General features: G+C 51.1%; 9 protein-coding genes across 9 annotated transcripts; 3 read left to right on the plus strand and 6 right to left on the minus strand.

Annotated features, from left to right (window-relative positions):
• Positions 1-3027: 3027 nt before the first annotated feature.
• Positions 3028-5054, plus strand: flbA (developmental regulator FlbA; the record flags this gene model as incomplete). The annotated part of the gene is made up of 4 exons (XM_056885086.1): positions 3028-3387; positions 3470-4610; positions 4668-4855; positions 4911-5054. Coding segments are annotated over 4 exons (1833 nt in total), but the record flags the coding sequence as incomplete, so codon positions are not given.
• A 1354-nt stretch (positions 5055-6408) lies between these two features.
• Positions 6409-7865, minus strand: N7443_005031 (CDC73 C-terminal domain-containing protein; the record flags this gene model as incomplete). The annotated part of the gene is made up of 2 exons (XM_056885087.1): positions 6409-7140; positions 7200-7865. The coding sequence occupies 2 exons, from the start codon at positions 7863-7865 to the stop codon at positions 6409-6411; spliced, it is 1398 nt and encodes a 465-aa protein (XP_056743365.1).
• A 269-nt stretch (positions 7866-8134) lies between these two features.
• N7443_005032 (putative MFS monocarboxylate transporter) lies at positions 8135-9280 on the minus strand (the record flags this gene model as incomplete). The annotated part of the gene is made up of 2 exons (XM_056885088.1): positions 8135-8875; positions 8933-9280. The coding sequence occupies 2 exons, from the start codon at positions 9278-9280 to the stop codon at positions 8135-8137; spliced, it is 1089 nt and encodes a 362-aa protein (XP_056743366.1).
• Positions 9281-10560: 1280 nt separating this feature from the next.
• N7443_005033 (putative PHD finger and SET domain protein) lies at positions 10561-13433 on the minus strand (the record flags this gene model as incomplete). Its single annotated transcript, XM_056885089.1, has 2 exons — positions 10561-12212; positions 12245-13433. 2 exons carry the CDS (start codon positions 13431-13433, stop codon positions 10561-10563), a joined length of 2841 nt encoding a protein of 946 aa, XP_056743367.1.
• A 2330-nt stretch (positions 13434-15763) lies between these two features.
• N7443_005034 (putative proline permease) lies at positions 15764-17332 on the minus strand (the record flags this gene model as incomplete). Its single annotated transcript, XM_056885090.1, has 1 exon — positions 15764-17332. The coding sequence occupies one exon, from the start codon at positions 17330-17332 to the stop codon at positions 15764-15766; it is 1569 nt and encodes a 522-aa protein (XP_056743368.1).
• A 326-nt stretch (positions 17333-17658) lies between these two features.
• N7443_005035 (putative nuclear pore protein (SEH1)) lies at positions 17659-18928 on the minus strand (the record flags this gene model as incomplete). The annotated part of the gene is made up of 3 exons (XM_056885091.1): positions 17659-17765; positions 17816-18653; positions 18719-18928. The coding sequence occupies 3 exons, from the start codon at positions 18926-18928 to the stop codon at positions 17659-17661; spliced, it is 1155 nt and encodes a 384-aa protein (XP_056743369.1).
• A 336-nt stretch (positions 18929-19264) lies between these two features.
• N7443_005036 (UDP-N-acetylglucosamine--dolichyl-phosphate N-acetylglucosaminephosphotransferase) lies at positions 19265-20793 on the plus strand (the record flags this gene model as incomplete). The annotated part of the gene is made up of 3 exons (XM_056885092.1): positions 19265-19503; positions 19565-19745; positions 19801-20793. The coding sequence occupies 3 exons, from the start codon at positions 19265-19267 to the stop codon at positions 20791-20793; spliced, it is 1413 nt and encodes a 470-aa protein (XP_056743370.1).
• A 169-nt stretch (positions 20794-20962) lies between these two features.
• Positions 20963-22553, minus strand: N7443_005037 (DUF895 domain membrane protein; the record flags this gene model as incomplete). The annotated part of the gene is made up of 3 exons (XM_056885093.1): positions 20963-21142; positions 21207-21303; positions 21355-22553. The coding sequence occupies 3 exons, from the start codon at positions 22551-22553 to the stop codon at positions 20963-20965; spliced, it is 1476 nt and encodes a 491-aa protein (XP_056743371.1).
• A 1610-nt stretch (positions 22554-24163) lies between these two features.
• N7443_005038 (zinc-binding alcohol dehydrogenase family protein) lies at positions 24164-25596 on the plus strand (the record flags this gene model as incomplete). Its single annotated transcript, XM_056885094.1, has 4 exons — positions 24164-24412; positions 24472-24512; positions 24571-25016; positions 25067-25596. The coding sequence occupies 4 exons, from the start codon at positions 24164-24166 to the stop codon at positions 25594-25596; spliced, it is 1266 nt and encodes a 421-aa protein (XP_056743372.1).
• Positions 25597-26159: the final 563 nt, after the last annotated feature.

Genomic DNA, 26159 nt, shown 5'->3' on the forward strand with positions numbered 1-26159 from the left:
TACCACTAGACTCGCCAACTCATTTGGAAATAGCGGATCAGCATACGAGGATCACTGGGTCTTTGGCTTTGGACTCTTGCCGTTGGGCGTCTGACCGCAATTCTGGCGCATGGAGAATTCTCCGTAACCGTACTAGCGGCTTCTCAATGTTTGATGCTGCCCACTTGATCTTGGCGATAACGGTTAGCTCAGCGGAACTAAGCGACGCTTTCTCGCGTGTGCAGTAGCGGTTTCACATTTTGGCTTTTCGCTAATCCGCGCCAATATTTTCACGTTCGCTGTTCCTCGATCGACTAGCACTTGATCTGAACTTTGGTTTTTGCTTTTTTGACAGCTCTTAGTTCCATATCAGAGCCTCAGATTTTGGGCGTCGATCAAAAGCGTCTCGCCTGTGACTGGATCACAAAGCTTATGGCCCCGCGGTTGGACCCCATCCTTGGACACATGGAAGCTACCTACCTATTTCGTACTGTATTTCGCGCGAGGGATTTATTGATCATGGCGCAGGTGTGCATAAGAATGTTTCCTGCATCGTCTAGCCTGCGCGGTCTCGAACTATAGATCGAATTCCCAGTCCACGTGGCTGATCGAAAGTCGATAGATCTCAAGCACGTATGCGCGATATATCACATCGCTCTTCGATTCGCATGGAACATGGAACCTTTCTGATCCCGGGATATCCGATCGACCCCATGAATCGACAGGTATACCTTTGCGCACTGTAATGTGTCATGGCGAGCGTGATCCCTAGCCAATCTTAGGTGCTCGTCGGCTCCTGGCGGACGAGCTCGCACTGACACTGCGTCTTTGCCAGGCTGGTTGGCCAGCCTTGCTGAGCACTGCCTCGCAGGATCCGGGCTGACGTGTATGACAGCCAGCTTCGTTTCCATCTGGCTGGGAGGGGGTTCGTGCCCTGTTCTCTGGCAGGTTCCCCGGGGGCAGATCATGGAAAAGGTGGAGAGACGACTGACGTGTTAACTCCATCAGAAGAGCCCTGGAAGGGGGTGATAATCGCGCAACCCTTGGCTAGTGAGGCTCAACCGCTAATAAAGGACATGTAAGGACATTTGTATATATGAATAAGGGTCGATCGACGAGGGTTCTAAGGAAAGCGATGTGAGCCAGGGGGGTGATTTGACAAGCCGGTTCGTGTGTTTCGGTCATTAGTCTGTGCGCCTCCATCTCATCTTCTAGAACCAGTAAGAAGGGAAGCGTTGGGGGAGATGAAACAAGCCGTTTGTGCGGGACAAAACAGCCGCACTTGAACCTCCAATCATTGGGAGCCTCAGGCGCTCAGGCTCCACGTGTGTCCACGTGGACCACATGGACTCATCGAAGCCTGGAAACTCCGAAGAACCCACGCCACGGTCAAGCCCTGAAACACGAAACACGAAACACGAAACACAGAGACACGGAAAACTGACCCAAGCACTTCCTTCGTGGCGCCGGGGGTCGCCCCCAATCGGAGCCGCCTGAAACGTGGGATGCCACAGATTTTGCCTTATCGGCCGATGCTTGTACGGCAGGACAGATGGAAAATACTCCGATGATGATCTGGCTCAAAAAGCAGAACGGGATCGAAGGTACCTCGCCACCACCCGATAAGGTTCCTGATAGTGCTGGGAGGGGGGCGAGGGATTCCCACGTGGGCGTGAGAAAGAAACACCTTTGCCTGTTCGGGCCAGGGGCCCGAGAAAGACGAAGCCAGTCCGGAGAAAGGTGGAGTATCGCAATCACCGTGTCCCAATGAGAACAAGGGCTAGATAGATGATAGGAGGCCACTTCCTACATCGGGATGCCACTATCCCTGATCGGGGAAATGTCCAGTCGTGCACAAAGGGGGAGGGGAAATCCCGAGTCAGTCTCTTGGATGATCATTACATCTGTAATACCGATACCCAGCGATCTTCAATCGGATCTATTCGGTGTTTGCATCTCATTTCCCTGGGTCGCTGACGGTTGGTTCTAAGGGATCTCGGTGGCCCCGGGCGGATGGTGAAATCATGACTTTGTATTTGGAATAGGCGTGGGGGTACACCGTCCAGATTATGGTTATCATGGATTGCTAGATGGCCATAGTGGTCCGGACACAAAAATGAGCAGTCCTGGCCACCTGAGAATAGGACTGATACTCGGTACTGCCGTACTGGAAAATTAAAAGAAAAGAAAACCAGTGACAGTACCGAGGCACTGCAGGTATCCGGTTGCAGTTTCAGGCCCGAAACAAGGAATCCACCGATCTTTACCATGAGGCAATCCCCTCCCTTGGCCCACGTTGCTTGGGTGCAGCATACCTAACTCTTTCCGGCTGGACTCACGCGTGGGCTGTGGGTCATGAATGACAGGCCGAATGGCTGTGATTCTTCACAAGGGGGAGATCACAATCGTTCCATTTTTTTCTTTTTTTTTCTTTTCCGTTTCTACTCTCTCTTTGTTCTTTGCTTAGACCCGCCCTCTTTTCCCCTCTAATCCACCCCTCTCATTTTTTTTTTCATTTTTTTTTCTTTATTCCCCCTCCAAATATACCCTAGATACAGAATTAAAAAAATTAATTTAAAAATTTAAAATTAAATAAAATATAGTAAATAAAAAAACCTCCAAGAAACTAAAACGGGAAAAAAGAGTAAAAAAAATAAAAAAAGAAACCAAAAAGCTAAGAAATCGGAAACTATAGTGTATAATTTCCTCCCAACCTCGTTTCCCCCTTCCCTTTCATTCCTAATTCCCCCCCCCCCTTCCCCTCCTCCCGTACACTGTATAGGGAGTTCCACCCAAAATTGGCTTTACAACCTTACACACCTCTACGTATTTTTGAATGGTTTCGTGGGTACCACTTTGATTTTACCCACTTTTCACGAAAGTCTGGTTCACCCAAGAGACTTCCCATTCAATGCCAACCCTACCTTCCGTGAACCACCCCAGAAGACCTCTCCCAGTTCCTGCAGTTCCTGATCCTTCCATTGTTCATTCTTCAACCCCCCTGCGGCTGATCCGATCCTTATTCAACCCGCATTTACTGGGTCAGTCGTCGGTTCGATTTCAAGACGCAATCGACGTTCCTTTGCTGCCTTGGCTCAGAGAACCTCCAGCGCCCTGGCGAGTTTGTCCACCATTGCTGCTCCTACGCTGCACACCTCCACCTCCTCCAACAGTTTGAGCAAAACCAAGAACCCCTTGACCCCGCCATTGTCCGACGACGAGCAATTGTCCCTTTGGCGCCCTTATTCTCCGGATCCGCCTAAACGCCGCCTAACTCTTCAGCGCGTTCCGACCCCTCCTCAAGAATCCCGCAGCCTGTCGGGCCTTGCGCCAATCGCGCCTCCCAAGATGCATCAAACGTCGTCAAGGCTGTTGCGCATGACCGAAGATGAGCGCCCCTTCACCAAGGTAGGTCACTGCTGGGAATGTCGAGAATGGCATGGCCACGGCCGGAAAAGCCCGCAATTGAGTAACTAACAATTCCCGTTAGGATTTCATGGACTTGTTCTCAACCCTCATGGTGAGCTTGAAGTTGGATTCGCACCGGGTTCGCTTCACGCGTTATGATCACACCTTCACCTCAGAAGAGGCGATCAACAACTTGGGCTCGCTCAAGTTCTCCCAGTCGAACCGCATGCCCGATCCCAAGGACCCCTCGCGCATCGTGACCACCACTACAACCACCACCTTTTCTATGGCCAAGGAGATGGCCCGCTCCGTGTGTCAGCGCTTCGTGGATGCTCGCTTCATCGAGTCGGTGGATGGCAAGGCTTTGCCGATTTTCCCTCTCAAGGGAGCGCTCTTCCAGCTCACTCCCAAGGGTATTAACATCCTCCAGCGCTTCTGTCAGCGGAACGGAATCACTGCTCGTCACGTGATGGACGTTCTTGAGTCGCCGCGCAACACCATGCAATTGGTGAACCTCGAGCGAGACACCGAAACCGATAAGCTGTCGCATGACCGAGCCACCATCGAAGTCATCTTCCGCCGTTTCGCCGGCCAGGATGGTCCCAACATTAAGAGCAGCATCTCCACCTCCGACTCCGATTCATTAAGCGACTACTCCAACGGTATTGTGGGTGTGAAGATGGCTCGGGAGCGCAAGCTGCATGATGGAAAGTCCTACACCAACACCTTCACTGGAAAGGGTGCTGTGGATTGGTTGATGGATTGCTCGACAACTATCGAACGCCGCGAGACTTGCCTGATTGCGGAGCTGTTCCTCAAGTACGGTTTAATTACCATGATCCAGGATGACAAGTCCTACCCGGACTCGAACGCCGTCTTCCAACCGTCCAAGTATGCGATATACACCATTACCGAGCGAGGCCAGCGTGTGTGTGGATGGATTGCCCGTGACAAGGCCCGCGATGCCAATGCCAGCACCAACAACACTACCTACGACAGCCGCGGTATGCCCCGCGATTCCAACAACGCTCGCCTGACCCACATACTGGGGGACCCCGCCCTCCGCCTTCTCTTCCGCGAGTTCCTGCGTTACTCGCTGTGTGAGGAGAATCTGTCCTTCTATCTCGATGTTTCCGAATTCACTGCCAACTACCACAAGGCGGAGAAGACTGGCACGTTCAACAAGGTCGACTCGGTGCGCGAGACCCTGGCTGCTGCCTATGGTGAGTTTCGTTCCAATTGAAATCACAGTTTTGTTTTCTTTCTAACACCCCCCTTAGGTTTGTACAACGCGTTCCTGGCTCCTGGATCACCCTGTGAGCTGAACATTGACCACGCTCTGCGCAACAGCCTGGCCAGCCGTATGACCAAGGCCGTGGGCGACGACGAGTCAATGTTCAAGAGTCTCCAGGAGGTTGTCCACCTCTTCGAGCTAGCTCAGACCTCGGTCTTCAAGCTGATGTCGAGTGTAAGTCTGACTCTACCCGGTACAGATGGTGTTTGATGCTGACTTTTGATAAAAGGACTCCGTTCCGAAATTCCTTCGTGACCCCAAGTACTCCGTGGTCCTGCAGGAGCACGACGTGGACATTTTTGGCGGGACACGCTCGTACTCGCCGACCCCCGGCGGCCCGGAACGAAGCATGAGCCGTTCAGCCCGGTCATGACAATCATCGATTGATGCCTCCACATCAGCAAACACCTGGCCTCGCCGTGATTCGAACGTTCCCAAGACCCTTGTCCGCGCATAATCGCCAAGCTTCAACGCCTTCCCGAATCAAAGTTCTGCGGATGCGATACCGGCCCAATCGAGTCGTATCCACTTGCCGTACTTGTGCGACTGCAACGCGGGAATCACACCCGCGACGGGGATCTGGCGCAACGAGTCTAAGAAAATAGGGGAGAGTTCTTTCTTCGACCATTCCGATTCCGTCATGATCCCTTCCGACCACGAATTTACCTTCTCTGCTTTTCAATTGGCATGCAGCCTAGATTACCCCCTGGTTCTCGGGCTGCCCCTTTACCCCCTGCTACTTTTTTCCCTCGCCACGAGCTTTTCCTTTATTCCCTCCAGATGAAAGACGTTACGATCGATGCCTCATGTTATAGAGAAGGCCGGAATTTTCTTTGGGAACCCCCGCTCCCCCTTGTAATATTTGGATGACGTTTTTCCTCTTTCCTTATACACGATATCCCCTTCTGCTGGCATCTTTTCAACCATGGAGAGGCGCCAGAGCCGGAGAAAAAAAAGAACCAGAAAATATCCTCAGAACAAAAGACCGGTTGTTGAATCTTGCATGCTTTGATTTTGTTTTCGTTGAGCATCAGACATGGCGTTTATCATTGCATGTTCCTTTTCTTTGCCCTTTTTTTCTTTTTTTCTCTTCATACTCCTCTCCATTTTATTCTTCCTGCATGGATTTCGAAGCATTTCCTAGTCTTTTTCCTTTTTCTTTTTCCTTTGTCACATGCATTGTTCTTTCTTGGGCACAGCGAGTGAGTTCTGGTCTTTTTGTATGTCATATCTTACCAGTTCCTACGAGAATTGTAATGGACATTACGATATCATATACTCTATTCCTTGTAGTTCTCATCTTCGGGAGCGTGTGTCTTAGGATGGCATGAGCTTACTTGGTTAAGATAGATCGATAGACAATAGACGCATTCATTGATGATACTGAAGTACTATATATGCATTTTACTATTGACTCCGGCTGCCACGTCCATTGTAGGGTTGACTTATTTTCTTTTTTGGCTATGCTACAAAACAGGGCAGATAAGAACAGGAGATGAACATGAATGCGAACACCACAAAGTCAACCAATATACCAGGTCTTTGCAGCTCAATCAGAATACACACCTGTCCAAGACAAGAACTAAAAGAAATTATATGGATTCTCAAACGCCAAGTCGCACCTAATGTCATATGTCATCAAATTCCATTTTCGAGAGAAAGAAACCGCAGAATGACGAAGGGGAATCGAAGTATAAAAGAGACAAAGCACTGAAGGAAAAGAGAATCTACTTAGATCCCCAACCCCTCAGCCTCATGCCTTCCTCGATCGCAGTCCAAATACCCTCCACAATCTCCCGATCCCTCCACCTTCCTCCGCCGTGGATTCCACCCTTCTCATCCCAGCGCTCAACGGCGAAACTCTCCACGCCACGACCCCATCCCTTGACCTGCGATGGAACTTCCTCGCCGCGCCAGCCAACGTAGATACCGGTTGCATGCTTGAATAGCTCAGGCGGAGAAGACCATTTATATGACTTGAACTGCCATGTCTGGCCGGTGGTGAAGACGGCAACGAGTCGGGACCAGTACTCGGGCTTGAAGTTGGTTGTTCCGTCGACGAGAATGAACTTGGTTGGCTTGAGGCCACGGCTGCCGGAGCCGGAGCCGATTGCTGAAGCGTTGGGGTTGGATGGGTCGGCTTTGATGCGTAGTGGGCGCTTGAGTTCCATGAAATTGGCTTCAGTGGATGTGCTGAGAGTTGGGTGGTCGGGCGGGACGAAGACGCCATCTTGGAGGAAGGATTTGATGTTTGACATGCGGATGAGGGATGAGGCGGAGGGGGAGAGGAGGATAATTGGGTCCGGGCGTGAGTTGGACTTGCGAGATGATGGCATTGAGAGACCGGCGGATGGGGCGGGAACCATTGATGAGCTCTTGATGCCTGGTTTGGCGCCTGCTTGGCCGGGGCGGTTGCCTCTGAGGAACACCTCGGCACTCTTGCGGACGTGAGAGAAGTCCTGTCGATATACCATTAGCTTCATTGTCATTCTCCAATTGATAGGGGGATTCGGCTTACCGTAGCCTTGATGCCGCGCAGCACCGTATTCCGATCTCCGGTCTTTCGCTCTCCATTGTAAATCTCCTGCAGTCGGGGGTCGATTTGCTTCTGCGTTCGACCCGGAGCACCGCCTGGTACAGCACCAACAGGGCCACTCGCCACCTGTGAAATGCCACCTGTCGCACCAGAGGCGATTCCAGCGGACGCATCAGCCTGAGCAGCACCGGCAGCCGCGGCGGCCGCCTCAGCTGCAGCAGCAGCACCCTCGAGAGGCTTGATGTGGTCACTTCCATCCGAGGCACCTTCAAGCCAGGTAATGAGGTCGAGACGCTCAAGGAAAACGAGGTTCTGAACCTGCTCTCCTTGACCCTTTGCCTTGAGGGCTTCATTCAGCTCCTGCGCTGAGGCAATATACTCGGGAATAGCGACATCCTTCTTCTGCCACGCAAAGAAGATACTGCGCAGATCGACAGCCTCTTTCGTGGCATCGGAGATGAACCGTGTCGTTGTTCCCAGTGGGATTGCCTGTGGGATTGGCTGTGCAAAGTAGAGATGTGTCGCCTGAGCTAGGTCTTCTGTCGCATTTTCGTCGGTGAGCTCTGATGAGGTCGTCGGCTTTGGGAGGGTGCCGGAGGCGATGGCGCGCCGAAGTGAGAGGAGAGGGTCTTGTTCGGCCGCGGACATGATTTTGATGAAGGGGACAGCGCCCTGGGAGAAGCTGCGGTTGGATTGGGAGCGACTGGAAGTTTGCGCCTGGAAGTTCGACGGGTGCGCGATTAAGCTCGGTGCACGTGACTTCGATGGGTGGTCTGTCTTTACAACTGCATTTCTGAATTTATACGTAACTAGTGATTTTATATTTAGTTTATAAGAGCTGGATATTAAGCCGACGAGAATAAACTTTGATTTGCTTCTCAAACGTAACCAGGAAGACATCGCTTCGTCCTGCCACCTCAACTTATACTACGCAGGCCAGAGCTGATGTACCGCCACATCCAGCTCCACGCGCCCAGAAAGGCCGTGACACCAGTGAAAATAATCAAAGTACCATACTTGGTGTTGTATCCTGTTGCAGAATCCAGGCCATTCGGGTCACCCACAGACCCCTGGCGAAGTAGCAATGTACTCAGTGGTCCACTCACGACATTTCCAATACCTCGACCACCAGCAAGCAAACCAAACACCAACCCAGTCTCCAGGGACGGGGAAGACTCATGTTTAATCTGCGTTATGACCCCCGACCAAGTGGAACTGAACCCACCTGCGAAGAAGCCATAACTGATTGAAAAGAGAGTAAGTAGAGCAATGCCAGTATGCGACGTTTCGTTACCAGCCATGCCCCAGAAAAGGAACACGGATAAAGCAGATCCTATTGAAGAGAGCAATAGGATATTGGTGACTGCGAAGCGATCACATAGCATCCCAAGCGCAATGCCACCGAAGACGGACGTTGCGTTGAAGAGTGAGACGAGCATCGTGCCCGTTGTCACTTGCAAGCCGATTGTTGCAGTTGAGTAGGAGGGGAGATATGTCGAGGGAAGGAAGTATCCAAAGCTCTGGATGATGTTGCCCACTTGCAGCATCCAGAAGGTGGCCAGGCGTAGGAAACTAAGATCCAGGCGACGGGCAGTGGAGGAACGCGACACGGGAATTCGGGGTTTCATGAATGGCAGGGAGAGAATTGTCGATATAAACTGTCGAACAGTGAGTATTCGATAGGAGGATTAGATAGGGACGTAGAAGGATCATACCGTGACAACAGCCCAAGCACGCAAAGTAGTACTGGAACCAAAGCGGTCGAGAGAAGAAGCTGCGATAAAAGGAAGAGCAACACCAGTAACACTCTTCGCAGACCACATTACGCCCAGTGCAAGGCCCTTCTTCCGGACAAACCATTGATCAAGATACAGCGAGCTCGGGCTCCAGAGTAGGCCATTGCCGATGGCGCACATTACGCCCTGGGTAGCGATGAGATGCCATATTTCCGTCGAGAAGGAAGACAGAATCGACCCGATCACCGTGATGACCAGCCCAGCTGGGGCGCAGTATGTTTGAAGATATGGATACCGGGTCAGCAAGGTGAAGGTCACCGGTGACATAAGATAGAGGATGCCCTGGCAAGTCAATCAGCATTAGAGACTGGTCGTACGACAGGTTCGAGAGTCGTACACCTGAGGTGGTTCCAACAGTAGCGAGATCTCCTTTATTTCCCTGCAGGACGCTATGAGTAGTGTAGTACTCCTGGAAGACACCGAACACAGTAGAGAAGCCTGCGGCGGATTAGTTCATGTACTCCAGTTGTTCTCAAGTTGAGGTATACCCCAAACTGGCAGCTGAATCAGACAAGACGACGCCAGCATCAACCAGGCAGCTCTTCCTCCATCAGCCTGAGGTAGCGCTGGCTGTTCGATCTCGAATTCTTGTGTTCGGGGTGACTGGGCCTCGGTCAAGGCAAAGGACTCATTGGAGACGCTCATAGTTGCGTTATTTCATATCCTTTAGCAAGACAGAGATTCTCATGTTAAAGATTCAATAGGGGAGATGTGGAATTCTTGTGCTTGGTCCCCTAATTCCTTGACTCATCGAGACTTTCATGCAATGACGATCTTGCGGACTTCGTCCCGATGTTTTCTCGGGAAATGCGGAGATTCGCTCGACGTGGTTGGCACAGATAAGGCACTCGACCAATGCTTTTTTCTACCCTAATTAACCATTTACTGGTCCAGGGACTTAGTTCACGCCCCAAGAGGATAAAGAAGGTCCAGATTTATGGTTGAAGAAGCCTAGGCCTACATATCTAGAACGAATGAGTCAATAAGCGGTAACAGCCCTCCCGAAGCCCCAATCTTCCTTCTAGAGTAGGAGCAGGCGGTCAAAGGAGAAGTCAGTGAGATGTCCTCTCCGAGAAGTGCCCGGTGCTACATGGCCAATATGCAAACTACGCATTATGGTACCTAAACCAATACTACTCCTACAAACAAGTTCGGACAAAAGGACAAAACTATCAACATGTTGTTCATACAAGCTATCCGTACCATGAAATGGTAACATCGAAGTCGAAGGGGAGAAAACAAAATCCGGCAGATAATCTCACAAATCATGAAAGATCGAGCACTGCATTTGAGCAGCAGCCCCATTCCCTGAACCCATTCCTGGTATTTCCATAACCGACCAATCCCATACAATTGACACGCCGAGTACGCCTCGCATTGAAAAGAGAAAAAAAAAAGAACCGTCATTCGAACAGCCCGAAACGCCAGGCCCGTTCAGTAGGGGCCGAATCAAGTCACGCAAGAAAGATTTTTGGGGTCGTAAAACGTAAGTCCGGAAAGTTCACCCGCCACACGAGAACAAGTCATGATGGTCATGATGAAACAGATCACGATGAGATGGAGGGGATGTGGGGTTGAGTTGATTCCGGAGCGTCTTTCATCGCTACATCGGGTGAGCTAAGGGTTTCCTCTGCCTTGGTGACAGGAGACGCCTTGATAGGAGTCTTTTCGCCATCGGCACTATGTGTTGGGCCTGACCCTGGCGTGGAAGGCGAATTCTGAGGAGCAAAAATGGCTGCCTGGACCTGAGACTTCTCCGACGTGGGAGTGGCCGTCATGGTGTTTCTTCGGTTAAGATAATCACCAAGGCTGAGTTTCTTCTTGGCGGGGGTAGGTGCAGGTGCAGGTGCCGCGGAGATAGCCGGGGGCACAGTAGCATTAGGAGATGTATCGAAGTTCGTAGGAGAATTGAAAGACATAGACCTCGGGCTGACCGCGGAAGAAGAGGCGGTGGGGATGGTAGACGGAGGAGGCATAGTGACACGGAGGTTGCCACGGTCAGCCGGTATTACGGAGCGAAGGAGAGGAGTGTTGTGAGCAGCAGTCGATGGCCAAGGAGGAGGAATAAGCGGCTTGCTGGGATCCTGATTGGCTTGGAGTGATTCAGACTCAACATTGCTAGAGTCATCTTGCATCTCTACATCCATTTGGCCAACTGGAGTGGAAGGCTTCCGCTCGTTGTCCGCATCGGCCATAGCAAAATCACTGTGACTGACAACTGGAGATCGAACCGTGTAAGGGGATGACGATGCTGCAGGACCCACACTATCAGAACCGGCCGAAGATAACTGCTGTCGCGCAACCTCTTCGGATCTCAGTCGATCCATGCTGAACCGCTTCAGAAGCCGTAGGGTCATGGGGACAAAAACGGAACGGGGGCGCGGTGACAGGCCGCGGGATATTGAATCCTCAGGCTCGCTAAGATTCGCCTGGACCGCGGCATCCACGTATGCGGGCCTATTATGCGTAGAGCGAGAGTACGGAGTACTTGATCTGGACGTCTTCCGAGGTGATCCACGACGACCAGGGAGCAAAGGTCCAGGGGAGAGCGCTGATGTCGGAGAGCGAGATTGGCCTGCAGAATCAAGATGGAGTGACTTTGCTGACCGCGGCTGAGAAGGAAAGTATCCTGTTTGGGTGGAGCTTGCCACAGCTGCGGGTGATTGCGCTGATGGTCCACTGACACGTTTCTTCTTCTTCTGCCCTGGGCGATGCTCTTGTTGCTCCAGTTGTTGGAAGTGTTTTTCAGCGTCTGCAATTTTACGTTTTTCACGAGTAGACAACTCCGGGAGGACAGGACTGGTGTCACGGCTTCGAGGCTGTCCACGTGCGGAGCCCGACGTGGATCGAGATTCCGCGGCGACTTCATCGTCTTCCGGAAGCTTTGTCGTCTCGCTTCCAGCGCGACTGATGGATGTGCGACTCGTATCGCGGGGCGAAGCGGTAGACTTCGCCTTGACCCTCCTCCGCTTACCGTTCGCCTGCTTGACACCAGACTCGAGGAATTTGGGATGCCGCCGGGAATCCAGTTTTGCAAGTAGACAATTCCGCGGCATACCACAGGCACAACCTCCGAAGTTGGCGAGTGTGTTGCTAATGCAGATAGCAGCAGCTTCGGTGGTGATGGCCGCAGCCTCGGTTGTACTGTCGCCAGACTCCTGCTTCACCACACCATTCGATGACTCGGGCAATTCAGAGTCTGGTGACCCAGACAAAGATGAATCCACATACCACATAATGGTGATCTCTGAGTTGGGGGGATGTCCTCCTTGGCAACGAAACAGAAGTGGTACTCGACATCGTTGGTGATGAATATTTTCATCGTGACGTTGGGATTGCATGACCGACGGGTGTAGCGGAGGACACTGCCTTCGTGGCGGCTGTCGATATAAAGGGGAAGGTGAGAACTGAAGAACACAAAGGGTTCGGGGTGTCGCAGTTCCTGCCAACGATTCTTGGGATCAAGGCAGTAGTCTTTAAAAAGGCCAACCTTACCCGTAATCTCCCCAACGATCTGATCTTTTTGTACAGGATCCTGAGTCTTGAGGATCTTCCAAGTCGGTTGCGGTCCGCTCATCTCGGGCGAGGGGTCCGTGATAACGTCGGTGGTCAAGTTCGGCCAACGCGATCGATCCAAGGCCGCATCCGACCAGTTGAACGTATCTTCGGTGCTCCCCTTGGTCACGCGTTTCAAAGCTTCGGGATCCTTGACCCACGAAGCAGTATCACCGACTAGATTCACATTAACAAACAGATTACTATCCATGTCCACATGTTCATCATCTCGGTCGTAAAGGTGAAGGAATTCGTTCGAGTAAAGTGGGATGGAAGGGCCAGGAGGTTTAGTAGGACTGGGTGCAATGGATGTGGATGAACGACGTTTCCGAGTCTCCGAAGGAAGGATCGGAGTACCCGCGAGAGCACTGATGGACGCGGATGAGCGGTGGGATGTCTTGGTCTTCTTTGGCGGGGGTTGATCGCGCGCCCCTGACTCGCTTCGCTGGTGGCCAAACCCATTCACATCGCCCTCCTTGCTCTTCTTCTTTGTAGCCTTTGCACTCGGCCGCTTTTTCCGGTCACCGTCCTCACTCCGCTCTTTGACACTCTCTGCCCGCTGGCGCTCGATAGCGCGGCGGACATCCAAGGGCCTAGGCTCACAGTCGACGCAGTTGTGCACATCAGGAACCCTATGTTTAGGGTAGTAACAGATGATGTGCTGCCATGTCTCACACCCTTCGCAGAATACCGTATTACCATCATCTTCGTCAAACTGACAGATGCACTTGATGGTGTACGGCTCTTCATCGGGGGCGACTGAGTCTGAGATGGCGCCGTTGGCGAGAGGTGAGCCCGGAGGAGGGGGGACCGGATAGGGATCCGTCGTGGCGTGCGTGATGGCGAGGGAGGAGGTATCTGTCATAGTCTGACAGATTACCCCCTCTCAGGTAACGGCAAAATGGTGTATTTGGGATATGAAAGATGGCGTGGCCGTGCCGTCACTATTCAACGGGCATGTCAACGACCGCTTTTGCAGATGGTTCACTGCTAGATCCTCCTTGTCAATGCCAGACGCGTTCGGACAGGGGACTACGCAGCGAGGGAACGTCGAGGTTAATGACCTCCAGTGGAAACCTCAGTATGCCAGCCACTACAACCAGCACGTTCTGACAGAAGGACTGGATCAATCCCGATGGTTATTGAATAGCCGGGGTGGGCTGACGAGGTCGGAAAATCTTGGCTGAATGCGCCTGCCCCGTGTCCAGAAGGGTGGACGGAAGAGGGAGTCAGATGGCGATCTGAAAAAGGCTGGAGAATAGAATAGGGCTCGAGGCGATTCGAGATAAGAGAGGTTAAGCGGCGCGATTGCGTGAGAGAAAGGTAGAGTCGTGGTTGGAGGAGGGCGAGTCGAGGGCGAAAAGGGTGAGTGACGGGATCGCGTGGAGGGGACGAGAAGAAGAGGACGAGGATTCCAGACAGAAGTGATAGTGGAGGAGACGGAAACAAACGAAATGGAAGGAATCCGAGGAAGATAGGATATGCGCAGTGGGAAAAGGAGAGGGAAAAGAGGGTGATTCGAGTTGAAGGAGAGGCGGGCCTAAGGCAGCGAATGGGCCCCGAACCAGGCAAGGCGAAAAGGGTCTAGCGTGGACCACGCGCTGGGATGCCACCAGGAGAGTGACTCGACCCGAAAACGAAAAAAACCGGGCATTGCTGGTGGTCACGGGACTTTTGGATACGGGAATGAAAATGACACTAGTACCGAAGGGGACTAGTGTCGGGAAGAACTCGGTGGGGAGTCACGGTCCAGAAATGCATGGAGGAGACTGGGTAAGATAGGTAAGATAGGATATCATCCCATATACCTACTCCTAGGTCAGTAGGTTAGCATCTAGATTATTGTTAGTCGTATAGCAAAATAAATTCACTCTCGGGGTCTCCTGTCCCGGCTCCACCAGGTTCCGATGCACATCCGGGTGTCCATGCACCCCAGTGTGACTGGGTGACCTGTGAGATACGCATAGGTATCACTGAGATCCGATAGAGGATAGCTCATTGCTCGGAGGGATGGGTAGGGATATGACTGTTCATGCCGAGTCCCAAAGGAGGTTTGTTCTGTACGCAGACAAGAAAAAAGGGCCATGGAATGGCTAGAAGCATTCCGTGAGGCGATTCCTCTACGAGAAACAACGCCTTGCACGGATCAGATAGGGTCAAAAAGGGGCTAGCAGATAGCGATGCAAGATTTCATGAAAGGGGAAGGAAATCCCGATCATGGGGGTAAAGGGGGGTCAAGTTGGACAGAAGCAAAGAGTATAGAGCGGAACGTGGTCCATGGAAAAAGGGAGATCAGCCGGAAGGATGAATGGGGCAGGGTAGGGGGGAATGGCGCAGATGTCGCGAGGGGAAGGGGGGGGGGGCCCAAAGCCATTCTGGCCCAGGCGTAGGTCAGAAGAAAAAGGCCTGGAGGACACAAGTGTACGACCTAGCACCGGAAGTGGGAACTCGGGAACTTGGGAGCGAAGGCGGAAGAAGAGGTGCCTAAGAAGGTGTTAAAAGGGGGGATGGGATGCTCAGCAGGTCTGCGATATTATTATTCCAACCTTGTGATTTGGTGGCCTTTTTTTTGCCACTATAGAGGATGCTGGTGCGCAAGGAACAGGGCTAATCAAAACCGTTTAGTCGATCATCAGGCGGAAGACGGAGTATTGATACTGTATGGGTCCACCCGCCGGCCCGCCGCGCATCAGCATCAGCACCAGCATCAGAATTGACATCCATCTTCCGCTCAGGTCTAGGGCAATCGCGAGTTTCAGCATAAAATCTGGTACCTGTTATCTGGACGCGCCAGGTTGGGTTGTTCTGGTTTGGTGACGCGGGGGTGCCACCCGTGATACAACAAGTAGCACACCCGATACACACCGACGGAGAACGCGGAGTACCAAGGAAACGGGTGAAGCTATCACCCGGGCATCAAAAATAGAGCATAGTCGTGAGAATCATATTTGGGAGGGGAGAGATGGGGTGGGGTATTTAGAGTTGAAGAAAGTTGTTGTGGGAAGTTGGTGCGTATGCCACGTGAATGTAGTCTACGTGATTTCCAACAGTGGCAAGGCAACGAGGCAAGCACTGGCGACAAACAGGTGTATAAAATAATATTAAGAATACAGGCCGCAGGCACAACTAAAGATACATGAAAACAACCTCAAATTCCCTGCTTCGAGTACCCGCTGCCTACCCAGACGACGCCATCTAGTCTTCCACGGCCAATGACCATACTTGATCCATTTCGAGCGATGATGCATTATCGGGTCGTCCGTTTTCCTGGCCCCGCCGACGGGGCGATCGAGTCGTGAGATTACCAGGGCCACCTTTTCCAGTGCGCTCTTCGCTCTCTTGAGCACGATAGGGAACAAAATCCCGGAACCGATGGAAGAGGTATACAAAGCTGAACATGGGGAGAGTGATATAAGCAGCGAGAAGCCTGCCACCTCTTGTCCCATTCCGAGGGCCAGGCAGTACTCCAGCGATACCATTGGCCACGATCATCGCAGCACTGGCAGCAAATCCAAAGTATGTACCGAACGGTTGGATGTCGAACCGATACGCGCTGGTAATGCCTCGCAATTTCATTTGTCTTCTGTAATGGTGATACACGGAGGCTGAGATGAGCCAGGACACGAAGCCAGAGCTGGTGAGGAAGAGAAGAAAGTAATTCGACGCGACTGAGCTGGAAATCGCAACGGATATGAAAGCGAGAAGAGCAGGCAGGGCGGACACTGTGACGGCAACGTAACGAATGCCGTATCTATTGTGGGCTTGGAAGAATTTGAATCCATGGCCGAGCTCTGACATGGCGACCAGTACATGCGAAGCAGCGAATAAAAACGATCGACCGGAGGCAACCGAAGAAATATAAATCAATACAGTTGCCATGACGGGGACAATCCGAACTTTCGCCGCGTTGAATCCGATTACGAAGGGAGACAAGCCGGCCCCAGCTCCATTGTTCGTAAGAAGAGGATCATTGTATGGGGCCATCAACCCCATTGCAAAGGTGCTCAGGATATATGGGAAGATCGTAGTGGCGACGTCAAGGGTCACCTGTCGTGGCACGCTAGATTGGATGTCCGGATCTAGATGTTCGGTCACTTCAGACTCGCTCGGTACTTGAGGAGACTCGGCACGATGAACGATCATTTCGGGGCCGAGGGTAAAGGCGACGGAACTGGTTAGAAGACACTGCAGCAAGCCCAAAAACTTTCCCATCGCGCCTTTAGCCAAGTATTCATGCATCGCACCAGGTTTCTTCCAGTATTGGAATCCCCACTTATCGTGTCCAGTAGCACCACCGATTGCAATAGAAAAAGACAGAAAGAGGAGACTGATCATGGTGCCGATCTTGATTCTAGTGAGCAGCTTCTCGGAGCTCCTGAATAATCGCTCGGGGATGAAGTTGAAGCCAACGACGACGGTCGTGATGATAGACAGTCGGCTGACAATAGTAGGTCCGGGGTTCCACACGCCAAGGTTCACAACTGCTGTCGTAATCTCGTATGGGACAAACATGACCAAGGTATACCAGCGGAGAAAGCCGGCAGCAACTCCCATGCTAGGAGTCATGTATCGAAAGACATGTGTGACCAAGGTACCGTTTCGAGAAGGTGTATGAGTGGCAACTTCAGCGGCAGTCGTAACCATGAAGTAGGTCAACAACGATAGAAATATGTAGGAAATGAGCAGTGAAGCCGGGCCACCGATGGCCAGGGCCTGACCGGCGCCGATGAACAGCCCCGTACCGAGTGTCGGGCTTACGGCCATGTGTGATATTCACATAAGAATGACGAATGAATGGACCATAGATAAGGTCGAAGAGAATCGCGATGTTAGGAGATCTCGAGGAACATTGAAGGCATTCAAGATGTGCCCGTTGCCGTGTCGCACCTGCGACATCGCACATTTGGACCTTCCCCAACAGGACGCGCATCAACATAATCTGTTAGATAGCACAAGTAGCAGAACATCATGATAATATTTAAATTTTGAAATGATGTGAAAGGGTATCATTGAATTAGCTGCCAAGGGGACGAAATCATGACAGGGTAGAAGTTGCTCTTGATGAAGAGAAAACAGAAAGTAGATAAATCTTATTGCGAGGCCATGTCCGTCTCAGCAAACTCCAGCCACTCTCCCGTCAACGATTTCTTCCAGAATCGGACAACGCCATCATCGCCGGAGGAGATAAGAGAGTCACCTAAAAAGGCACATTAGAGCATAAAGAGTAAATCGGGGATCACAACTTACCCGCGAAAGAAAATTCAACTTGCCACACATCAATATGCTTGCTGTCAATGCAAGCCACCTGCTTGAAGGAGTGCCGGAATTGAAAGTCTCCAGTCGCTGGCCGGTTGGAAGGAGAAGAAGGCACACGGGTTGCGAGAGCAGAACCAATACCTGATTGCGACATTCCTCGCAGTGATGATTGCTCTTGACGACGATCGTCCTTTCGAGAGTTGGAGGTTTGGGATCCCTGGTTGATGGGAATGGTGTAGACCTCGAAAATACGGACCAAGCCGTCTTTACCTCCACTAGCAATAAGATCATAGCCTCGGACGGAGCCATTGGCCCAGGAGATGTCCCGGACGAGACCGCCATGCCCGTTCAATTCAATGGCATGATAAAAGCGCCGATTCGCATCGGTGCGATATACCTTAACTGTATCCATGGCTGCCACAACCAGCGAGAGGCTCTTCGGATCTGAGTCCGGCAGAAGGGTGTGTGTGATGTCGGTGGGGTCATGGTGAAACTGGACCCTGAAGCTTGTTTCCTCGCCGCGTTCAGGCGCGGGACATACGCGAAACTGGTCAAGGGTCTGCCAATCTGCCAGACTATCTGGACTGACCGGCTCCATGATCACCAAGTAGCCATCTCTTGTAATCAAGGCAAGCCATGACTCCAGATCAATATTGCGGAAGTCCAACGACACAAATGGATGCCTTTGAGGAGCCGTCATGCGAAAGATGGACTTGAACCGACGGCCCGAGTTAGGCGGCTGGGTGACATCTTCCTGCCAGATTTTGAACTTCATGTCCTCTCCCACGCTGCCGATATGCTGACCAGAGAAGGGTCCGTTCCAAGTTGCCTGGAACAAGAGTTTAGCCTATATTCAGCCATGCGGTATCAGGAGCTGATTTCTTTGAGTCTTACATCGCGAATCTCCGCGTCGTGAGCTCGCCAGGTATCTGTCAGCTGCCATTGATTATCTTTCAAGTCCCAGACTTTCATGCGATGATCAGACGAGGCCGTGACAATGCGGTTTCCATAAAAGTTGAACTTGGTGACCGATACCAGATCCCTGTGGCCAGCATCGAAGTCGGCAAAGCCGCCAGCCATCTCGGGGTGCTCCACTGCCCCCATCGAGACCAGATCTTTGACTTGACTAGATAAAGACAGGATAATCCGTCAATGGGCCAATGACGCGTTTTACCCACACGTATGCATGCTGTGACATGAAACAGAGGTGTCTCAGCGTCCCTGCGGCTTGCCCTTCTCGGCCGCCAGTATCACGGGACTGGATCTCGCCGCCCGCAAAGCGGTGTGTCGCTGACCGGCAGAATCGATAAGCTTATCGTTGTTTCCGGCTTGATGCCAGGTTGCGTAAGCTCTTGCTCCATTTGAAATTGTTGTTCACATCGTCTGGAATTTGTTGGTCTGCTGCTTTTCAGACCCTGGCGTCAGAGCCAATTGCTCACCATGAACACTCCAAGCGATCTCTCCCGGGCGGAGACTTGGCGTCTTCTGCTGTTGGTGGGGGCTGGAATCGGCGTTCTGGTTAACACGTTCCAGGGTGATGGCGCGCCTCTAATTGCCTCAATTGCGATGGCCGGTATTGCCTTTGCAATCACATTCAGCATGATTCGGTGGCTCGGGCCTGTCTTTATCAAAGCTGGTCTGAAAGGCAAGGATATGGCTAAACCCAGAAGGCCTGAAATGTAAGTATACTCCTCAGTAGCCTTCAATGGCATGGGTATCCAGGGCTAATATTTGCTTCAGCCCGGAAACAATGGGAGCCGTCTGCGCCGTGGTATATCTCATCTGTCTCATCGTCTTCATTCCATTTGCCTTTTACAAAGACATTGTCGCCGCCACGTCTGGCGGAGGTAATCGCGATGTTGTGATCGAAGACCAACATATTGAAACTGGTCGGTACCTGCATAGGTTTCCCCATGGAAAGGTTTGTGAGACTTCTACTCTTTCTCTAAGCACTGAGCTAATTGTCCCCGTGGTAGCTTGCATCGTACCTGTCAGGTCTTCTATCCCTGCAGTCCATCGTCATCCTTGGGATTGGAGATGACCTACTTGACATTCGCTGGAGACACAAAGTCCTGATCCCTGCATTTGCCTCCATCCCGATGCTCATCGTATATTTTGTCGACTTTGGCGTGACACATGTCGTTGTGCCAGTCCCGCTGCAGCGGTACCTTGGTGATTTTATTGACCTTGGATGGCTGTACTACATGTACATGGCGGCCGTGGCAATCTTCTGCCCGAACGCCATTAATATGCTGGCGGGTATTAATGGGATCGAGGTGGCTCAGTCGCTCGTTATCGCGGTTTTGCTATTGTTCAATGATGCGATGTACCTGACGCCTATCACGCCATACCCTCATCCGGCCACTGACTCCCACTTGTTCTCGATTTACTTTTTGCTGCCATTTATTGGCGTTTCAGCGGCGCTACTGTGCCACAACTGGTACCCCTCCAAGGTGTTCGTGGGTGATACCTACTGTTACTTTGCGGGCATGGTGTTTGCGGTTGTGGGTATCTTGGGCCATTTCAGCAAGACTCTTTTGCTTCTATTTGTCCCGCAGATCTTCAACTTCCTTTACTCAACACCACAGCTATTCCACCTGATTCCCTGCCCACGTCATCGACTGCCAAAGTTCAACTCCTCCACCGGCCTGCTTGATGCCTCTGTCACGGAATGGACTATTCCTCCATCACCATTGATTACTACCACACTTAACCTTCTACACATATTGCACTTGGTGCGAGTGAAAAGGAACGAAGATGGTCAAATTGTTGAGTCTTCAAATCTAACGATCTTGAATCTTTGGCTTGTGTGGATGGGGCCAATGAAGGAAGATCGACTTGCATGGCACATGGTCGGAGTCCAGACATTCTGTGGACTTTTCGGTCTGTTTGTACGACACCGACTCGCCTCATTGGTGTTCAACCAAGATAACCTTGGACTCGAGATCTTCAACACATGGCATGCCTAGCCGTTCGTTTATCCGATTGAATCGAGAAGAAACACTTGTCGATGTTTCGATTCTATGTACATACTTATGCTCTCCTTCCGTGAGGCCGAATAGAGATGTCTTTGGTAATTCAGCTCGTTATTTCCTGCTCATTTCTATATGTCCTTCGGAGTCATCTATGTGTCATCATTTACTCATTGTCAGAAGCATCCCGCAAGGCACGAGTCTCCCTGTCAATCTTTTTATCCCCGAATGCATGCCCGATTTGTCGAACAATGAGCCACGCTGGCAGAATAGCGATTGCCCAGAGGCCAAAGTTGAGATAAACGCTTCCGACGGAAGCCATAATAGATACGCTGCTGAGGCCGTACTGAAAGAATCGTTATTAGCTTGTGAAAGGCCAATAGAAACCAGGCAAACAATGCGAAACATACGCTAACACACTGGGCGGCAGACTCGGTCCCTCGCAGTAAGCCCGCAATTCGAACAACTTCCTCATGATCATCGGCCAGGTTTCCGACGAGGAAGAATCTGCATCCTTGTTAGCATACCTTCCAGATGGCTCAACTGGGGTGTACATACAGGTACATGTAATTGAGTTGAAACCCAGCAACCCAGAAAATGAAAAGAGCAAAGGCCCTTCCGAAGCCAGGGTCGACCCAGTCATACACAGGGCCCATCTTGTTGAACTCTGTAGTTACCACCGATGCCCATATCCAGCACATACCTTGCCAAGCCACAACAAAAATGAATGCAGACCGACTTCGCGTCTTCAGTGATATCGATTTGTTGTCAAGGAATGTACCCAGCAGGTTCCCAATGATCAAAGCAACCACACCAGACAAGAGGGAACCCAGAGCTCTTGAGCGCACCGAGAACCACAAATCCTCGTATGAGAACATGACAGCCTCCGTGTAGACCGCCTGGCAGATGAACGGGATAGCGAGGAGAAACTTGCGACTGACGAAGAGCTTCAACATAGCCCGCATTTCATACCCGACACCCTTGGTGACTTGAAGTTGAACGGGGACACCATCCTTTCGCTGGACTTGGGACGGGTTATTCAAAAGCAAACCAGCAAAGGGCCCTAAAGCCTGAAGCACAATGAAGACGAGGTATACAGCATATGAAACACTGCCCGCGGTCGCACGATGAGCATTGATTCCCAAACTAATGGCACCTCCGAGGATCTGTCCTCCAACACGAAAGCTGAGCCAGAAGCCCAAGAATCGCCCTTGGTTATAGGGCTCAGGGTATGCGAGTGCGATAGCTGCTTCAGCCGCCCAGAAGATACCCGCCGACAAACCACACAGTGCTGCACCGAGGAGCACCAGCCATTGGTCGCCGAATCGGTTGTTCACATATAGCCCCGCTGCGTATGGCGCGTACCCCATTGTTCCCACAATCAAAGTCCATTTAATCCCAATGAATCGCACGAAGATGCTGGAAAAGAAGCATGAGACTACCATGAGTGCGAACGTGAGGGCGTTTGCGGCGTTGACAAGATACGGTTTCTCCTCGCCTCCTCCACCTAAGGAGTTCATGGCACCCCAGATACCAGGGGCAAGAAGATTGCAGAGTCCCAGGATGAGGGCATTGTAGAAAGTTGAGCGGTACCATTTTACTGCGTTCCTTGTCAGGATGTTCCCAATTGATGAAGGGGTAGTCTCAAAGAATGAAGAATTGCTCTTACCTTGCTGTTGCCCAACAGTGGGAGTATCAAAGGAGTCACGACTAACCTCTTCATCTTTCGGTGAAGTGGCCTTTTCGGAGCTTGCCATAATAAAATTGGCAGGGAACGCAACTTTGGGCACTAACCGAAAAGCTTCCAGAGTCAGCTAGAGGCACCCGCCAGATTTAAGTATGCTGCACGATAGCAGATCTAGATCTAACTATCGGAATTCTGCAATGAAACATGACATTTCGTGCTATGGTAACATCGGAGCCCCCACGTTTTGGACTATCGATTGGACTCTTGTTTATTCGGATGATGCCTTTTTAGGAAAATAGATGTTGTCGTTCTTGGAGAATATTACGTGCTCACACGAACTATCGATAAGTCACCCATGTCTTGTCGAAGAAAGTCCAGAATGGAGTCTTTAATCACCAAAACGGGTGTTTGCTTCCAAAATCATGCCTAATTTGCTGTCATTCGAGTCGAATTAGGTAGTTTACACGGCCGAGATGCACGTCTACACCTCAGTGGCTCTATATCAGCTTCGACAACGAATCGCTTACTGCAGTACATACCCCTCGGACTAGACCCTTATTATCTATGTTGCATGAGATAGTGGCAGATGGGAGGAGCAAAGTTTTGCAGATATCAGCATTTGGGGAGAAGAAACTTGGGAGTGAGAAATGGTGAGCCGAGCTGGAGGCAGTTTAAAATAAGCATTTCGCAATTAACGCAAAAATCATTGAAAATATCCTGTCCATCTTTTTGGGTAAATTGAATAACTGCGCCTCGACCATGATCCTCAAATTCACTCTGCAAATACTTTTGCAGGGGTTGATGGGTTAGCGGACCTTCCTTTTATTCCTCCTTGCTACGGTCTTAGTACCATCACAAGACGAATTTATGCCTGTTTAGCCGTTATACAACACTTGGTTGAATCTATTAGTATTTGAAGTCTGCCTCTGTTTTCTTTAGATGTGTGCCTTGGTCTAAATTAGGCTGGTGCTTGAATTACTTCTCATTTGAACCTGAGCAAAACAGTTTCATGTTTCGTCATCACATCCCCGGATCACATCAGCTTAACTCAAAAAGGCACCTTCGGATTTCATCATCTCTATCGAATTGTGAGCTACGCCGAGGCTTTCTGTGAATCATGACGTGAATCGATGAAGTTTTTGATTTATACTCAACGTTGTCGATTTTACAAGGTCGCAAAGCAAAACCCTAGATCCGATGATTTATGGAGAAGACCTCAGTATAAGAGTAACTCCCAAATAGACCGCACGACGGGTGATCTCACAAAGCAATCAAGGCTTGATCTTCATTCCCCTCCCCCGGGCTGCCAACGAGGAGTCTCCATCACGCCATCCGGCCCCCGCCATGAGCAATGACGAGTAACCCCAACCCAGATCTGGAAGCCACGGGATAGGTCGTATGGCGCAAGTTTGAGACGATATGCTTTCATTTGGGACTTTTCTATTAGATATTTTCCAGGCCAAGCGCTCAGTGGAGACTCCCCAAACCCAGTGCGTGCTTCTGGCAAGGACTGATACCAACGCCCCCGCTCCCTGATGGCGAGCGTGCATTGCCTTGTCCTGTTCTCGCCCGAGAAGAGACCTGGGTTGGTAATCCTTAAATTAGATATAGATAAAGACGGGCTGGATTTGGGTTCTGTGGTGATTGCATCCAAGCATGGCATTAGTAGCGCCCAGCATCATGTCAACCACTACCTGCCTTCAGCTCGACGAAGTGCGAAACGAGCAAGCGAATTTCCGTCGCTGCTTCTTTTCTGAGCCTCCGTCTCACGTCTCTCATCAATTAAGAGAGGAACCGTCGTCCCCGAAGTCCGAAATTTTGGAGACACGGCAGAAGGTGCTTCTTCTCAAGGGAGCTCGGGAGCAATACACCCTGGTCGATGATCATACTGTTCCATCTATTTTACATCCTGGTGAAATTCTCGTAAAAGTATGCTCCCTTTGGCTCTCCTCTGATCTGCATGCAAGATACTGACGGCTCATTGGTAGGTATTGGCAATCGGCCTCAACCCGATCGACTGGAAGGGACCGTATGTTCGCTCAACTCATCCTCACACAGTCCTCACATTAACTGACAATTGTTTTCAGTGCTTTCAACTTTGGCATCCCCGGATTACCATGGATTAACGGTCGGGATCTGGCAGGGCTAGTCGTCCAAGTCCCCAATGATTCGTCTCGTCTTCGTGTTGGCGACGTCGTCCTGGTGCCGTCAACAGACTATCGTGACATTAGGAAAGCAGCTTTCCAAGAATACGCAGTTGCCACCGATTTCAATGCAGCTCGCATCCCATCTTCAACATGCATTCAAGCCTCCGCCTCAGTTGGCGTTGCCTTCGTCGCTGCTGCCCTGGCTTTAGGTGTTTCATTCGGGTTGGACTTTTCCCTTCTGAAGCGATGTCCTGGTCCAAACCTGGTCGAAATTATCAATAAGCTTGAAAAAAGCGAGATTCCAAGTGACATTCATGATGAATGCTTTGCTTCGTCGTCAGAGGCACAACGGCCGCAGCCCGGTGAATGGGTTGCGATTTGGGGAGGTAAGATATCGAACATCCCATGTTTTATGTACTATACTGACTTTTTGAAGCCTCAACAACTACCGGTCTTGTTGCTCTCCAGCTGGCTAAACTTGCTGGTCTTCGAGTCATCTGTGTGACTGACGTCGCGAGGCACGGAGCGAAGCTTGTGAAGTCAGGTGCCGATTTGCTCGTTGATCGCCACGATACCGACCGAGCGGTAGAGATTATTATCGGTGTCACTGGTGGTAAGCTGCGATTTGCAGTGGACATTGTCGGCAAGGATACGGCCACACTTCTCCAGAAGGCCCTTGACCCTTCTGGACACTCCCATCTCTTAGGGCTTACAGGACTTCCGAAGGAGCAAGTACGTGGCATCCACCAACACACCGTGCCAATTAAGTTGTTCCATACAGCACCTGCCGTGGGTGAAGCTATGGTGACCTGGTTGGAGGATCTGCTAAGCTCAGACAACTTGACCTTGCCAGAGATTATCGAGGCGGACGGAGGACTAGGGGGAATCAATGCAGCATTGGAGGTATTGCGAAGTGGATCGGCCTCTGGGAAACGGATTGTGGTGGGGCTTGGCGAGCGGCCATAACGCTTAATTCTTTGATTTTTTTAGACTATCCACCGCGACGTGTGAATTTCCGAGGTGTTCGTAGCAACCCTTTTTTAAGATTTAGCCACACTTTGACATGTTTCTAGAAGATGAACATGGACAAGAACATGAACATTTGGACAAAGAAAATGCATTTAAGAGGCTTTGTACGGTCTAATTTTTAATTCTGGAAGGGAAGAATAAATGTAGACACAAAGCCAAACCACACTAGTGAATGTCTAGAAACCTACCCCGGATTCAAAGCACTCTGGGCGTAGTTTCAAGGTTGGACGGGTAAGAAATATATTCACCGCTAACCCCGAAGTATGCGACTACCCACGGGTGAATTGAGATCTGAAATCACCTATGCACTGCCGGGTACAATGAGTCAAAAGAAGAGCATCCATGGATTGACACATAAGAAGAAACCAACCCACCAAATTGCTAATGACTTCCACTGCAAATGCACAGCCCCTCACATCTTGTGCAGAGCGATAATCTGCAGGCGGGGCCCGATCGGTCTCCGGCGGCCGAAGCCAATCAATGCCCAGCCATTAGTGCAA

The sequence above is a fragment of the Penicillium atrosanguineum genome (assembly GCF_028827265.1).
Source record: "Penicillium atrosanguineum strain IBT 20685 chromosome Unknown utg000003l_segment0_segment0, whole genome shotgun sequence".
In the NCBI taxonomy this organism is placed as follows: Eukaryota; Fungi; Ascomycota; class Eurotiomycetes; order Eurotiales; family Aspergillaceae; genus Penicillium; species Penicillium atrosanguineum.